The sequence below is a fragment of the Lycium barbarum genome, chromosome 5 (genome assembly GCF_019175385.1).
Source record: "Lycium barbarum isolate Lr01 chromosome 5, ASM1917538v2, whole genome shotgun sequence".
NCBI lineage: Eukaryota > Viridiplantae > Streptophyta > Magnoliopsida > Solanales > Solanaceae > Lycium > Lycium barbarum.
The window spans coordinates 4,774,456-4,791,442 of record NC_083341.1 but is presented as its reverse complement, the minus strand read 5'-3'; the positions used below and the strand labels follow the sequence as shown (position 1 = coordinate 4,791,442).

At 38.5% G+C, this 16,987-nt stretch overlaps 1 protein-coding gene across 1 annotated transcript; it reads left to right on the top strand.

Moving 5' to 3' along the window:
• Positions 1-12,880: 12,880 nt before the first annotated feature.
• Positions 12,881-16,193, top strand: LOC132642214 (chaperone protein dnaJ 49-like). Its single transcript, XM_060359472.1, has 3 exons — positions 12,881-12,988; positions 13,856-15,100; positions 15,867-16,193. Exon 2 carries the CDS (start codon positions 13,891-13,893, stop codon positions 14,662-14,664), a length of 774 nt encoding a protein of 257 aa, XP_060215455.1. The 5' UTR covers positions 12,881-12,988; positions 13,856-13,890; the 3' UTR covers positions 14,665-15,100; positions 15,867-16,193.
• Positions 16,194-16,987: the final 794 nt, after the last annotated feature.

Sequence of the window (16,987 nt, the reverse complement as noted above, 5' to 3'; positions counted from 1 at the left end):
GGGTGTGAGCTAGCAAAGCATGAGGGGTAGGGCTCGAAGAGAAGTATTTTCAAGGAAAGGAACGTCAGCTTCGATGGTCTCGATGGATATCCGGGCATCTGTGACACTCTCCGCTTCCATAAGTTAGAGTTTTTGAAAAACCCTGTGGGGTCCGACATCCCGGCTCTTGTTCGAGAATTCTACGCTTCTTATGGGGCTACTGTATTCAAAGCACAGAAAAAAGGGCAGCGCGCAACTCAAGTACCGGCCATGAATGAGGTAGTAGTGCGCAAAAAGAAGATTGATGTTTCTCCGATGGCCATCAATATAGTACTATTCGGGGAGGATTATATTGCACCTACAGCGGCGGAAGAAGGAGAGTTTGTCTACAAAATTGCACAGAAAGATAAAATCTCAGTCAGAAAATGGGTGGCCTCAGTGATTGCACGGTCGGCAGATCCCGAATGGGAAATAGTGCCAAAGTTGACAGCCACTACGAGGATTTGGAAAAACACCCTCACACCTGAGGCAAATTTTTGGTGGCAGATTGTTCTGTTCCGCATCCGTCCTACCCAGGCAGATAATTATTTGACCCCGAACAGAGCTGTTCTTGTGGCTGCCCTTATGTCGAGGTATAAGATCAACATCGAAAGACTGGTAGCAGCAGATCTCCGGGAGAGAGCCACCCAACCAGCCATTTCCCTAATTCATCCATGTTTGCTCATGTTCTTATGCCTGCGCGAGGGACCAGAACCCCTCCCCTTTATCGACCACAGTATGATCGCCAGGAGTATCTATGACATCACAAAAGGGAGAGATCATATATTGAGCCAAGGTACAATGCCATCTGCCTCGTCTTCTGATATGTCGGAGAGGCTAACGGGATCAGATGTTTTACCCTTAGCTATCATGGGTGCTGAGGAAACTGCTGCGGGTCAGCCCATAGATTCTGAGGCTCCACCGGCTGACTATGCTACACGGCCCATGCCATCTCCAGCTCCACCTACTTCGGGTGGTCCTACCTCTTCCACTGGAGCGAGCCCAGCACCGACTCAGCCCATACCGGGAGTCCCACTCGAACTTGCGAGAAAAATGATTTTCAACCGGGAGAATTTTAGGGCTGTGGTCCTGCAAGCAGATAGAACAGATAGGCAGGTCAAGCAGCTCATGATCGAGCTGAAATTGTACACAAAAAGGGCTATTGATGCAGTGTTGAGGTCGATAAAAGAACAGATGGCTGATGACCACCTATAGATCCACTCTCGGATAGATGGTATTGAGAACAGAATAACAGAGCTGACTAGGACACACCCCGCTGTGGAATTGGGCACTGTTCGGAGTGAGTTGCGGACACTAAAGGATGATGTGCAGAAATTGAAGGCACAGGAAATGGATGTTGTGACGGACCAGATTCCGAAAGTACATACAGAGTTGGTACAAAGCTTATACCAGCCGGTTCAGAGTCTACTCGGGGATGATGAGATTGAGGACACGGTTGATTAGGAGCAAGACGAGAATTTGGAAGAGGATACCCACTCTTTGGCTAAAGGGAAGCGCAAGAGAGCCACGCCAGATGATGAAAACCTCGATCCCATTCTCAAGAGTCTTGATCCGCTTGATGTTTGCACCCACAGAATGAGGAGGAGGAGCAGCGAACATTGAAGAAGATCTGACATGATCCCGGCTGGGTTCTGACACCACTGGAGCGACTTCTAGCTCAGCCCATCCCATTGAGCCGGCTCACCATACTTCTGCTCCACCCACTGAGACTGGGACTTCTAGTGTTGGCCATCCTGATACCACTATTGCTCCTACCTCCGAGGTTACCCAACCTCATGATGCTGCAGCAGATCCAAGCGCCTAGTGCGCTCCAGGGAGGCCCTCCATTCTATTGATGGACTATATAGATGCCTTGAGGGAAATGCATGTTTCTAAGTTGGGGGTGTAGGGTAATTGCTGGTATTGTTGGTATTGTTTTAGTATATCGGATATTGTTTGTTATTGTTTTTGTTTTTGTTGGTATTGTTTTTGCTTTTGTTGGTATTGTTTTTAATTGTAATATTAAGTATGTGTTTGCTGTTCTTTGCCATGTGTTCTTTTTCCGAAGAATGTTATTTTTATGTTGAACCTGGAATGTTTAGGATGTTTAGTTAAGAGTAAAGTAATGATGACTTAAGTGGTGGTGGTCCGTGTTTTCTAGCATATATGAAAGTGTTTTTACAAGTCAATGATATCCCTCCGAAAAATAATTTGTGATGTACATCAAGAATGGGTTGTTGATATTGACATGTATGGTTCTTTTAATGACATTGCAAATAAAGGGTGTCCATGTGTGTGAAATCTTCAAACGGAAGTGAAGTCAGAGTATTTAAACAATCCTTATGCCATTGTGTTGTGAGTTCTTAGTTTCTATTTGTGTATGATGCTTGTAATCTAGAACTTGCCCGGTTGGTCGTGCGTGAATTCTAAGGAGAGTTTGATTGTGAAGTGATCTTAGGCTTTCTTTGTATTGACTCCAAAGCCTGTTTATCTTAAATGAGCCTAGCCCGTACAGAAAATGATCCCTAGTCTCCCATTTTGAGCCTATAGACTTTTTCTTTGATTAGCCGTGAACTAACCTCCTTCCCTTCTATGAAAAAACCCATTTGGTACCAAGTCCCTCCTTGACACTAAACAATGACAAATGAGGCTAAAAGCCTAAGTTGGGGGTGATAAGCGAAAGATGCGGATAATGAGGCCAAAGGCCTGTTGGGGGTGGTCGTGAGTATTGCGGGGCATGATTCATTGTGGATATAAAAAAAATGTGTATATATATATATATATATATATATATATAGATATATAAATGTATATAGATATATAAGTTCTAAATAAATCCACGCTGAAGTTGTAGGGTCAGAACTAAAAGGAAGAAATGTGATGAAGTCAAAATGAAGTCTCAAGGAGGGTGAGTCACCACTATCCAAATATTCATCCTACCCGTCCCTAAGCCAATGTTACAAGCCTCAAAAGTCCTAATGTGATCACAGTCGAACTGTTCAAAGTTGAAGGCATGGAAAATAAAGGCAAGTCTATGGTATGTGCACGTATGGTATGCAAATTTCTTTGTGAGTGTGAGTGTCCTTCTGTCTCTTTAGTCTTCTGTACCATTTATTTTGTAAATGTGTGTTGGGACATTCTTTGGTCATTGTGAGGGCGTAAGGATTGTAGATTGCGAAGTAACTGGCTTTTCGAAAGTTGAAATTCATGTGCATAGAGACTCCCATACTATGATTGTGTCATTAATTGAGGTTGCATAGTGAATTGCAATTGTTCTGAAATGTGCGTCTTGTGTCACAAATAGGATGTGGATAAGAGCCTAATATTTTTCTTGGATTGAAGAGTCTGTGTTAGAAACACATTCCAAAACCACCGTAGTCATTCTTATTTTGCTAGATGTTGTGTGTTAGTAGTGAGTTTTGTTGTAGTTGCTTTAGGACAAGCAAAAGCTTAAGTTGGGGATGTTGATGTGCCGTGAATTTCGGCACATTTTATGCCTTTGTCACTAGAAGTGTTGCTTGTTTTTAAGTGTTTTTACATCGTTTCTTATGTTATTTTGGTGTTTTGTAGGGTTGGTTGACTAAGGAACGGAAATGATAACAAATGCTGAAAAATAGACAACTTGGAGCAAAAAGAAGTTACGGACCGTTACGTGATCCGTACCAGAGAGGAAGATCCAGATACGTGCCGCTATCAAATAACGGTCCGTAACTCATGTTACGGGCCGTAACGTGTACCGTAAGCTGAGGAAAATTTCCAGTAAGAAGCCTAAGTAGTGTCACAGGTTAAGCCCAGAAGGACGGTCCGTAACTCAGGTTACGGAGCGTAACGTCATGGCGTAACGCATTGGCCACTGAAGACTGAGGCCATGATCCGCTGGAAGATACGGACCGTAACCTATGTTACGATCCGTCGCAAGAAGCCGTGACGGTTGACCTAATCAAGCTGACAAAGAACGAAACCGAAGGACGGACCGTAACCTATGTTACGGTCCGTAACGATGCCGCGTAAGGGTGTTTTTGTCCAGAAACTTGACGCGATTTTTGGCCCTATAAATACTTAAAGTTAGGGTTTTAATCAAGAATTCTAATTTTCTTTGGAGCATTAACTTTAAGCCTTAAATATTTGAAGTGGTTGGAGCATTTAAAGCACCAACTTCACTCTCATTCCATATTGTATTAGCATTGTAAGTATATTATGTTAACTTTTAAGCTTTCTTTGTTAACCAAAATGATGAGTAGCTAATTTTAATCCTAAGGTTGTGGATCCCATGATGGGTATTATGTGAATGGGTTTCTACTATTGATATATGCATAATGGTTGTTAGTATTTATTCTATCTTTGTGCGTTAGCGTTGGGTAATGATTACAAGCATTAGCTTAAGCCATTATACTAACTTTTCTTGGGAAAGAGAGTCAGTATTGGTAAGATTGAATAACAATGACTCGGGGCGTTAACCCTCGTTTAATAGACTAACTTAGGGATAAGAACAAGTCTAATTGGCATTATTGTTCGCTCTTCGATTTCAACTCTTTTACATTTGAAAAAATCATAAAGAGAAAATGCGGCCTAACTGTTGGGAAACATTAGGAAGTCATTAAGAGATCAAGTGCATACTGTTAGAACAACCATTAGAAATATATCACATTGAAACCTGAAGCATAATATCTAATCAAAATGGGGAACACAACCTTAGTCTCTCTCTTGCATTAAGTACAATTCAAGTCAAATTATTCAATTACATTACTCAACAAATATTTCAAACTATTCGGAATAGGATTAAAGCCTTTAAAGACTAGTATCGCATACAATTAGTACCCTTTTCTCTCCATATTCCCTGTGAAATTCGACCCCAACCTTGTTTGGGTTACTATATTTGACAACGTCCACTTTACGCCATTAATAGGTGTAATTTGAGCATATCACTTGGCTGGAAAACAAAATAGAGTTTCTTTCAAGTCTCATCCTCCTTCAAAAAGACAGAGTTGCTTGAGTTGGTGCATTCAGATTTATGTGGTCCAATAAAGACAAGGACTTTGGATGGTGCACTTTACTTTGCTACTTCTATTGATGATTGCTCAAGGAAACTTTGGGTCTACGTCCTGAAGACTAAAGACCAAGTGTTGGGTGTTTTTAAGCAGTTTCAGGCTTTAGTTGAAGAGAAACAGGAAAGAAGCTGAAGTGTATTCGCACAGATAACAGTGGTGAATATTGCGGACCATTTGACGAATACTACAAACAAAAGGGTATCAGACACCAGAAGACTCCTCCTAAGACTCCTCAACTTAATGGTTTGGCAGAGAGGATGAACAGGACCCTGATAGAAAGAGTTAGATGTTTGTTTTCTGAAGCAAAATTGCTGAATTCTTTTTAGGGTGAGGCATTGTTGACCGCCGCACATGTTATTAATCTATCCTCTGCGGTTGCTTTGCAAAGTGATGTTCTAAACAGAGTTTGGTATGGCAAGGATGTTTCCTATGACCACTTAAAAGTGTTTGGTTGCAAAGCTTTTGTACATGTGCCTAAAGATAAGAGGTCAAAATTAACTGCCAAGACAAGGCAGTGCATCTTCATTGGTTATGGCCTTGATGAGTTTGGTTACAGGCTATATGATCCAATTGAGAAGAAGGTCGTGAGAAGTTGTGATGTTATCTTCATAGAGGGTCAAACCATTGAAGATATTAACAAAGTGGAGAAGATTAAATCTTCAAGTTCTGAAGGTTTAGTTAATCTTGATCAAGTCCCTCATACAAATGTTGATGACGTTGGTGGGCTCGATGACGATGCTGATGCCCAGAATCATGTTCCAAATCAGCATGTTGATGATAATAACGATACTGCTATTGATGAGGTAGAGCATCTTACTCATGAAGTCGTGGATGAGTCAGATATTCCACTTAGAAGGTCTACTAGACAGCATGTTCCTTCTTCCCGTTATTCACCTAATGAGTATGTATTACTCACTGATGGGGGAGAACCTGAATGTTATGAGGAGGCCATGGAAGATGAGCACAAGGATCAATGGATTGAAGTCATACAAGATGAGATGAAATCTCTGCATGAGAACCATACTTATGAGTTAGTGAAATTGCCTAAGGGCATGAGAGCTTTGAAGAACAAGTGGGTGTTCAAAGTTAAAGCCGAAGAACATAGCTTGAAGCCCAAATACAAAGCTAGATTGGTTGTTAAGGGTTTTGGTCAAAGGAAAGGTATTGACTTTAACGAAATATTTTCTCCGATCGTGAAAATGTCCTCCATTCGGACAGTTCTTGGTTTGACTACTAGTCTTGATTTGGAGATTGAGCAGATGGATGTGAAGACTGATTTTCTTCACGGTGACTTAGAAGAGGAGATTTATATGGAACAACCTGAGGGCTTCAAGGCAAAAGATAAAGAAAATCTTGTATGCAAACTTAAGAAGAGTCTATATAGATTGAAGCAAGCTCCCAGACAGTGGTACAAGAAGTTTGAATTTGTTATGGGGGAGCAAGGCTATAAGAAGACTTCTTCAAATCACTGTGTATTTGCACAAAAATTTTCTGATGATGACTTTATCATCCTCCTGCTATATGTGGATGATATGTTGATTGTAGGCAGGAATGCTTCCAAGATTGACGAGTTGAAGAAACAGTTGAGTAAGTCTTTTGCAATGAAGGACTTGGGTCATGCTAAGCAGATTTTGGGTATGAGAACTACTCGTTCAAGAGATGAAAGGAAGCTTTATTTGTCACAGAAAAAGTACATAGAACGTGTACTAGAGCGCTTCAATATGAAGAGTGCTAAGTGGGTTAGCACACCTCTTCCTGGTCATCTGAAATTGAGCAAAGAGATGTGTCCTACAACAATGGAGGAAAAAGAGAGAATGGCCAAGATTCCTTATTGCTCTACCGTCGGAAGTTTGATGTATGCAATGGTATGCACTCGACCAGATATTACTCATGCGGTCGATATTGTTAGCAGATTTCTCGAAAATCCAGGGAAAGAGCATTGGGAAGCTGTGAAGTGGATACTCAGGTATCTAAGAGGAAGCTCAGATGAATGCTTGTGTTTTGGAGGATCAAATCCAATCTTGAAGGGCTATACAGATTCTGATATAGCAGGTGACCTCGATAACAGAAAATCCACTACGGGATATTCGTTTACTTTTTCAGGGGGAGCTATATCATGGCAGTCGAAGTTGCAGAAGTGTGTCGCACTGTCTACAACTGAAGCGGAGTATATTGCGGCTACTGAAGCTAGCAAAGAGATGATATGGCTCAAGAGATTCCTTCAAGAACTTAGATTGTAGCAAATGGAGTATGTTTTCTATTGTGACAGTCAGAGTGCAATAGAATTGAGCAAGAACTCCATGTACCATGCGAGAACAAAGCACATCGACGTCAGATATCATTGGATTCGTGATCAGGTTGAGAACAAATTGTTCCAGGTCAAGAAGATTCACACGAGTGAAAATCCTGCGGATATGCTGACCAAGGTGGTACCGAGAGACAAGTTTGAACTGTGCAAAGAACTTGTCGGCATATACTCAAACTAGAAGCCCGGTGTACCCTCCTTCATGTGAATGAGTCTGGAGGGGGAGATTTGTGGGGTCTAGCCCCATACCCATAATTTAAGTGAAATGTCTATTTCCCTTGACAAAGTGTGTGAATGTGATCTGCAGCAATTTCCTTTTGCAGATACAATCTTTGAATTGGCACAGGCCAATTAATGCCAAGAAAAAAAAATTGCACACTCCATCCCTATAAATAGGGAGCTCTCTTTCAGTTTAAAGACACACCAAAAATCTCAGACAATACATCTGAGTGAGAGCAAAGTGAGGTATATCATAGACTGTGTAAAAAAATAGTCTGTGAAGAAAAATAGAGTGTGAGTGATATTGTAGTGAGGTGGGAAAATCAAAAGAGTGTTATTTCTTTTGAGGGTGTAGTGGTCTTAGGAGTATTTGTACTCGTTATTACACAGTGTAAAATTCCTTGCTATAATGATATCAGTTGCTCCTCTTGGCCGTGATTTTTCCCTTATTCAGAAGGGTTTCCACGTAAAATTTTGGTGTCATTATTGCTTCATTTTATTCTTGCTGACTTAACCATAACTTAGTGTTCCGCGTTTATCACTAATACCGTGAATATTATTTTTGCGGGTCTATTTTATTCCCAACAGTTCTTGTGCCTTTGAAGGTGATGATATTGATCATACCACCAACATGTGTTTCTTCTGATGAGATTTCCTGAATGTCTTTTGATTTTGAATATAAATTATGTTTAAAAAAAAAAAAGTAGAACTAGAAATATTATCTGAATTAATGAAGGGTGCCTGATGTATTCCATTCCTTAAAAAAAAAATCTATCATCTATATATGCTATGTATATTTTTGCTTTGTGTTGGTTTGATTGATATTATTTGTACGTATTGACTATATAAAAATTTCGATCATTTATATAGGCTATAGCTATTTTTATCTAATTACTGTTTGAACACCAAAAATAACATGGCTCAAATGGTCTGAAACAACAAATATCTAAAATCAAGAGATTACCACAATCATGACCAATATTGTTTTATCTGTTCGTTATCCTATTTGCTCAAGTTTTCCTATATATACTGTTAATTATAGCACTATTAGTTTTTTTGGTGTAAACAACAAGTTTGAGTTATACTTTCTCTCTAAAGGATCCTTTTTTTTCTCATTAATTTTTCAATGGCTAGCTCTTCTAGTGTTGGTGATAATTGTTTCTCAAGTGATGTGATGAATGCTCCTAATTGCACCATTTGTTTGGAAGATGTTATTGATAACGTTGGAATGTCGATAAAATATGTAAATCGAGAAGAGTCAAGTATTGTATTGGTAGTTGCATTTTTTGAAAGAGTTAATAAGTTTTGTGCATTACAGAGCAGGTTTTGTGCATTACAGTGCAGGTTTTGTGCACTGGTGTGTATATATATGGGTAATCATTTACCCTCCTTAACTTTGCTTAAAAAAATCAAATTCCTTCCTTAAATTCCCCTTATTTATTTGTGAAAGTGCAAGGGGAGAGGTGAATTTGTAAACTTTTCAATCAGCTGATAATAAATGACAGTTGTCTACGTACTGAGGCAGCCAATAATGCAAAGACAAGTAATATACAAAAAGTCAAGTGATACTCAATATTTTATACTGATTCGAATTTAATATGAATCTTGGTCCAGTCATCTTAGACTGCAAGAGGATTTCTCTGTAAACTCTTGATGTTGTTCTTGAGTACAATCTAACATCAACAATCCTTTTCTCAATTTTTGACTTAACCACTAGGCCAAAGCGACTTGTTGATTTTCATTTTAATTATTTTACTCTTATGTAACTTAGATATAATAAGTAGCTATGACTTATGAGGTATGACCACCTCTTGATAATTTATTTATTTTTCACTTATTATGCTGCTAAAATAATGTACTGTGTAAGCGAGTGATTTTGGTCTACAAAGTAATTATATTACTTTTCAAGCACTCATGGTGTGACCTAGTAATCAGTAAATTAGTCGAGAATCACGAAGCTTTATGTTCAAATTTTAGCGAAAATAAAAACGTCAGGTGGTTTCTTCTTATTTGTCCAAGCATTGGTGGATAGTGTAATCGAATACGTATGCCGGTGAGAAATAACAAGTACCCCTGTACTTCGGTGTTAGGGGTACTTTTGTCCTTTTAATTTTGACTTAAAGTGTTGAAGAGTAAAAATTAAAGATCACAGATTTGAGGGGCAATATTTAAAGACCACCCGAAATAGGGACATTTATGTGAATAACACGAACACTTTTCCGTCACACCTCGAACCTGCGCCTGGACGTAACATGGCACCCGGTGACTGACTACATGTGACCGAGCGAACCAACTGGCTAGCTGAATCAACATGTAATATCATAACACACTTAATGAGGTAAATAAACTAATACATGCTGATTTACTGAAAGTCTAAATGATATAAATCAAAGCGCAGAAACGTTAACATAAGTCTGAAGCATAACTGTGGCCAACATAACTTAACATGAAAAGCCTGCGACTCTGTCTAACTGTTACTCAGTCTATGGAGCCTCTAATGAAGTACTGAAAATACTGACTGTTCTTGGGACAAGCCCCCGGCACACCTGACTGACTGTAAATACTAAAAGACTATGAAGTAATGATAATGCCCTGAAAGACTGGGCTTACCAATCAGCTGATACTGAAAATCCTAGGGAGCATATGTGTCGTCCTGTAAATCGTTACTTGCATCGTGATATGCAAGCCCTGAGCAAAAGGGACGTCAGCACATTTGAATTGTACTGATATGTAAATCAACTAAATGAAAGAACTGTAAGTGGGGTGCTCGGGAAAGAGCGGCCCAATAAATAAAAAGGTAATAAATGCTGAAATTGAAACTGAAACTGTAAACTGAAATGAACAAGAGAAATGGAGTTATGAGTACTTCCCATTCTAAATTTGAATCCCCTGTTTTCCTGTATTTATATGTGGGGCCCTTGCCAATAATAAATGCACCAAACTATGACCTTGGCCAAGTAAGTGCGTCAGTCTATGGCCTTGGCCAAGTATACGTTTACATGAGACTGTGCCTTTAGGAAAAAATACAAGAGTTGCCCTTGGGAAAAATACAAGGGTGGCCTTCGGGCAAAATGCAAAAGTTCAATATTTAACAATTACTATTAAAGAACTGAGACCGCTAGAATAATGAATATTACTGAACTAAGACATATTCTAGAACTGATTATGAGACCTGAAGTCTTAATTGTTTCTAAGCATACCGAGTTTCTAAACTGAGACTCATGAGTATAACACGGGTCTATTTAGATTGCGTTCTGAGTTCATAACGTTCGGAATGAAAGTGATGAACGAAATACGAAACTAGAGAATATAGGTTCTGCAACTATTCATGGAACTAAAGCACAACTAAAACTCTGAGGAAAATCGTAATAGTCAATAAACTGTATCATAAGGAGAATTATCAACATTCTTAAACGTAGAGATTTAGCCTCACAGACCTTAAATTTCTGGCCTTTAAGCGTAATAAAACATTCGTCACTCCCTTTTCACTTTAATCTGTATCAATATATGTCAATGGAATCAACATTAGCAACAAAACTCAAATTCTGGCCATCTAGGTTTTTTATCAAATACTTGGTGGGCATAAAGCTCCATAACTTCCATTAATGGTTATTTCTTCACCCACTTCCCATTCTATTACTTCTTGGTGATTCTATAATCTCAGTTAGTCAATTAGATGTTCTTCATCACCCATACGATTACAACAATTCTAAATCAACAATCCCAAAACCCTACTATAGTTCATGTGCTTTCCCTTAACAAACCCATTAGCTTATCACCCATGAACTCATCAATGCACAACTACCAATGATTAGAAAAGGGAAAGGATTACCTTTTTGAAATTCTGTCTCCTTGAATTCGAATGTTAGGGTTTCCACGTCCAACAATTACATTTGAATCACCACTCTATGGATTAGAAGGACTTACTCAAGTTAGAAAGGGATTCGAGACTTGAAATTAACCTAGAATCGTTAAAGAACTCACCTTAGAGGGTTCTTGAGGCTTGGGGCCTATTCTCTCTTGCTTAGGATGATTTTTCGTGATTATGGGCGTCAGGGAAATAAAGCCCAAGCTTAAATATAAGAAAAACGCAAAAATCTGAAGTTTTGAGTCGAAACCCGGCCTATTCGCATTCGGCCAGCAACGCAGGGCCACCGTGGGACCCCCTGTAGGTCAAAAGTTTAGAGAGGGCATTTTTTTGCGACCAACCCGCGACTTATAATAGCCCAGCGCACTAGTGATATTATCCGCTTTAAGGCTAGACCCGCACGGCTTTAAAACACGTCACTAGGAGGTAAGACATGTTTATTTATATGCCCAGCACCTCTACTGTGTTATGCTAATGTGGGACTTCCCTCCTAAGCTGGGGTATCACCTACACCCCCTCTAATGGACTCAGCGTCCTCGCTGAGGTTTGCCCTACCGCATGCGATTTGCCTAAACTCAACACTTAGGTTTGCCCCGCCTACCCGGGTTTGCCTAAACTCAGTTGAACTCTGACCCACCATTGACAAGGCTACACATGAGTGGCTCTGATACCATCTGTAACAGCCCAACCCACTAGTGATATTGTCCGCTTTGGGCCTAGGCCCGCACGACTTTAAAACGCGTCACTAGAAGGTAGGGCATGATTACTTATATACCCAACACCTCTTCTGTGTTATGCCGATGTGGGATTTTCCTCCTAAGCTGGGGTATCACATTTTCCCTCTCTTCTAGGCACAAATCCGATTTTGGCTAGGACTCCGGCCCCAGTGTGAGTAATGGACATCGGGTGGGGAACCAAAGAAATATTAAGCAAACTTATACTCCTTTCAATTGCCTTAATTACTATTTGAACAGTCAAAGGATATTTCTTTGACCATAATATTTTCAAATATTTCCTAAATATTTTGCATTGTTTACTATTGTGACTTATAGTACTTGTTATCTAATTTATATTTAAAAAAAAAAAAAAATCATGTCCGAATTCACATCACACATTACTTAGCTTGACCCTCGTAATCTGAAACGTGACAATCTTTTTGAGACGGAGGGAAATTTTTTGGGAAATTTTAGAATATATACAACCCAACATAAAATATTACGCCACATAGTGCAATATACAGCATTATATTTGGGGGAAGCATTATACATAATCTATCAACCTTTAATAAAAGTGTATAAAAGGAGTTTATACGCAAATATGGGTTAAACCAGGTAACAAACTCAAAATATAGGCTACATGGCATAAATATTTTCTCCTAGCAGACATCAAGCGTAATTTTCCCTATTTGTTGTTGGTAAAAAGAAGGTGCAATCAATTTTTCCTTCTCAAAAATCAATATCTTTTTTCAGGCACAACATTTTCTCTCTTATTGTCTCGCCCATAGCTCATCATCTTCAATTTCCACAGAAGGTGAAAGGTCTTTCTTTTAATTCTAATGTTCCTTTTTATCTTTTTCTCCTTTAAAAACCATCAGTGAACATTTGTTTGATGACAATTCCATAAAATTCACGTCCTGATTTCAATATCTCACCATTTTTTTGTAATATAGACGTACAATATATGTTCTTCAATTATCATATTTGTGCAACATCACTCTGCCGCAGGTGTTTTGAATTGCCAAACATAACATTGGATTGTTTATCATCATGGGGTTAAATCGAATCTATAGTTTTTGCATCGAACTATATATACATATGAAAAACAAAATTATCATACGTGGAAAAATTAATCACACCCGTTTTGAATCCAATGACAATAAATTTTGGATCCGTCTACATCTTTTTTCTATCTAAAGTCAGGAGAATATTGCTCATAATCGAAGGCTGAGAAAAGAAATTGTACGTGGTTGTAAAAGTTGAATCATCATAAAATCCTTGGTGTATATTTTCAGGCAATAACGGAGTCTGGATTTTTAGTTTATGAGTTATGGATAAGTCATTTATACATATTGAATGAACTTTTTAATACAAATACCCGTAGCCTTAAGGCTGGCTCCGGCCTAGTCATAGTCAAGGAAGGGAGTTCAATTGAATCTGTTTCATTGAAAAGTTGTATTGCATGCACAAATAGCGCAAAAACAATTATGTTTCGTGTGTGCGTGCTTATGTATATGAACTTTTGAACCCGCTTGACGTAAGTGAATTTTCATTAGTATCAAAGGTAGTTCTTCAAAAATTGCTTTACCTCGCAAGTTTGAATTTTTAATCTCCTTTGTTCAAATTCCTGGCTCCACCGCTGCTCTCAGGCTAACTAATTGTAGCCTGATTTCAATTTCAGGAATTGTAGTTGAAGCTGATGAGCTGAAAGTTACAATGGATAGTAACAAAGATGAGGCTTTAAGATGCATTGATATTGCTAAGGAAGCAATAGTGTCGGGCAATAGGCACAAAGCGCTTAAATTTATTGGAATTGCGCGTCGCCTTAATAAAAGTCTAGCAGTGGATGATCTTTTGACTGCTTGTGAAAATCTTGATTCGTCGAATCGTGGTAACTTCAGCGAGGTTAAAAATGATGTTGCTAGTGTGAAAAATGAGACAGGTGATGTGAAGAATTACAGAGAGGAACATGTTGAGTTGATTAAAAGAATTAAGAGTAAAAAAGACTATTATGAGATTCTTGGTTTGGAGAAAAGTTGTCCATTTGATGAAATTAGGAAAGCATACAGGAAACTATCGTTGAAAGTTCATCCTGATAAAAATAAGGCTCCAGGTTCTGAAGACGCGTTTAAAAAAGTCGCGAAGGCGTTTAAGTGTTTGAGCGATGATGGTTTGAGGAGACGATATGATGAGACGGGTTATGCTGACGAATTCATGTATAGTCGGCATCAGCATAATGTTAGTGACATGAGGAGAAGAACCGGGCACGACTATAATTTTGGTGATGATTTTGATCCTGATGAGCTTTTCAGGTCATTTTTCCGTCAAGATGATGACGTGTTTAGGACAACTTATGTTTACAGGACGAGAAGTACTGGTGCTGAGTTGAGAGTGGAATTAAGTCCTGTTGTGCGTAAATTAGTTCTTCTCCTTCAATTATTGTTGCTTTTGCTTATTGTTCTACTTGTTTTTCATCCTTACTTCAATTAAGTTTGAGATGATCTTAGATAAACGTAGAGAATAATTTTCTTATCTTGCCTGAATTTGATCAGAAGTGTCGTCTTGAAAGCCCTGCCTCGATATAACGTCGAAGACCGTGTTAGTCGATATGCTTGGTCAGAGATGGTACGACTTTCATTGGATACGGGATTGAGACTATGAGCGGAATGGAATTGCTTTGTCGATAGATCCAAATTTACATCCGCTCATCTAAGAGATTTTTTCGTGCTAGTATTGTCCGCCTCAGCCTTCTTTCCACCCCTTTGTACAAATGTTCAGAGGCAAAAGAGACCTTTTTTTGCTTGTGTCAATAGGATCAGCCAGTGTTCCGTGTGTAAGGTCATTTCCCGAAAGATGTTGCAACAATGGAACAGGAACCGTCTAACTGCTGACTGCGACAGAATTCAGAATTTTGGAGCAGCATGAGGTTAGCTAAATTCTTTCTGTCTTTTATAGTTTTTATCTGCATACTACATTGGATTTTACTGAGTTTATAAAGTAGGTATTGAATTAATAATTTATGTCTATGTTAGAAGCAACATTATTTCAATATTCAATCAGTATATTCGAGGTACGTGGAAGATGAAAATGGATGACAAAAGTAGAGTTTCCTCAGTAATAAGTCGAGGTGCATGCAAGTTGTCATGGAAAACACAGTTATCAAAAGAACAAAAGAAAAAGGTAAAAAGAAAGGAAAGGGGACAAGTGAAGGTGTTTTCTGGATTTTGTTTATATACACCATCTTATTTTATTTTATTGTTTTATCTGAGTTGAGGTAAAGTTTCATTGTTTAAGTATTGTTTAAACACATCATGCCTAGAGAAGATCTCCATGTAGCTGCAAACTTGATTGTGGTATAAGCTTTAAGATCAATTGTGAACATTTGAGTAATTGAGATCAGTGGCACTAATTGATTGCCTAATTTTAACTACTCCCTCTTCTCTATGCTTTGAAGATAAGATAAGATGATATGAAATTGTTTCTGGTGACAGTTAATGACATATTAGTCCCTACGTCTATGTTTCTTGTGTTCTAAAAAAATGTTGTCACATCCGTGTGACTATGTCGGATCCTTAAAAAATGCACTACTTTTTCAGGATCCGACACGTACCTGATGACATCTTTTTTTAGGAGTCCGAGCAACATAAATTTATGTGTTTACGTTCTAATAAAAATCAAGACATGTCTTGCAGGTCTGTTGACTAGATACAAGGAGCTTTCACGTGATAATTGAACACCTTTGGTATATCCTAAGGGAGCTTGGCCCAGTAGACAAGGCTTGAAATAAAGCATCAGTGACCAGCCATCTTTGTGATGTAGTTAATAGTTGCCTCGAGAGCTAGTAGCGGAGGCGGGGTTTTCACTAGATCTGTTAAAATGTCACGCTTGGCAGTTGAATTCACAACCTATAGCATTTTTTGAGTGCCTTTTTGCCACTACACAACTTGACGCTCCCCTTGTATAAGATGGATTCAACAATATATATATATATATATTACCTATGTACACAGTACAATTTTGAACGTAGGAGATTTAGTTGAACTCCCTCTCAAGGATTGATTCTGTGATAAGAGTGAGGTGATGTACGGTTAACTCGCACGTCATGAGAGAATCGTGCGGCTGTCAAAGAGCCTGATTTTTAAGCAAAGGGTATTTAAAGGGGTATACTCATTATTTACCGAATTTCGAATCGTGCTGCAGTTTGCCTTTGAGAATATATCCGCACCAAAAAAGAAGGAAAGAAGTAGCTAGTAGTCGCAGTATTATGAAGATAGGCATATAATAACAAAATAAGCAACCTATAAAATGGACAAAAACCGAACAGATGGAAAACTGACTTAATTAGTTTAATTTGGTTTGAATGTTTGAGAAACCAACTTAATTAATTTGATTTGATTTTAATATTTGAAAAATCGACTTAATTAGTTTAATTTATTTTTAGGAGAAAGCTGATTTAAACTGAACCATGTAGGCCTACTTTACTGCGGTCCAAGACAAACCTCACAATCTTTTTATTATATGCTAATCCTCATGGTATTTCAGTCAATTTAATTGTATAGCCTATGGGAAAAAAACATTACTTTCTCCATTCCATAATAAGTAACTCTTTTAGCTCATGCACACCCATTAAGAAATTGCTCACTCCTAGAAAATTAGGAGTATTTTTACCAACTTACCGCTAATTATATTTTAAGTTAACATGGGGTATTGAGTAGTAATTAATGAATCTTGATTATTTAAATAAGGGCAATTTTGGAAGAATCTGCTCAAAATGATCTTGAAATCCTAAAGGTCACTTATTTTGAAACAAAAT

Bases quoted from the DNA above. Each gene is read 5' to 3' on its own strand.
- LOC132642214 (XM_060359472.1), top strand. From the start codon at position 13,891: ATGGATAGTAACAAAGATGAGGCTTTAAGATGCATTGATATTGCTAAG.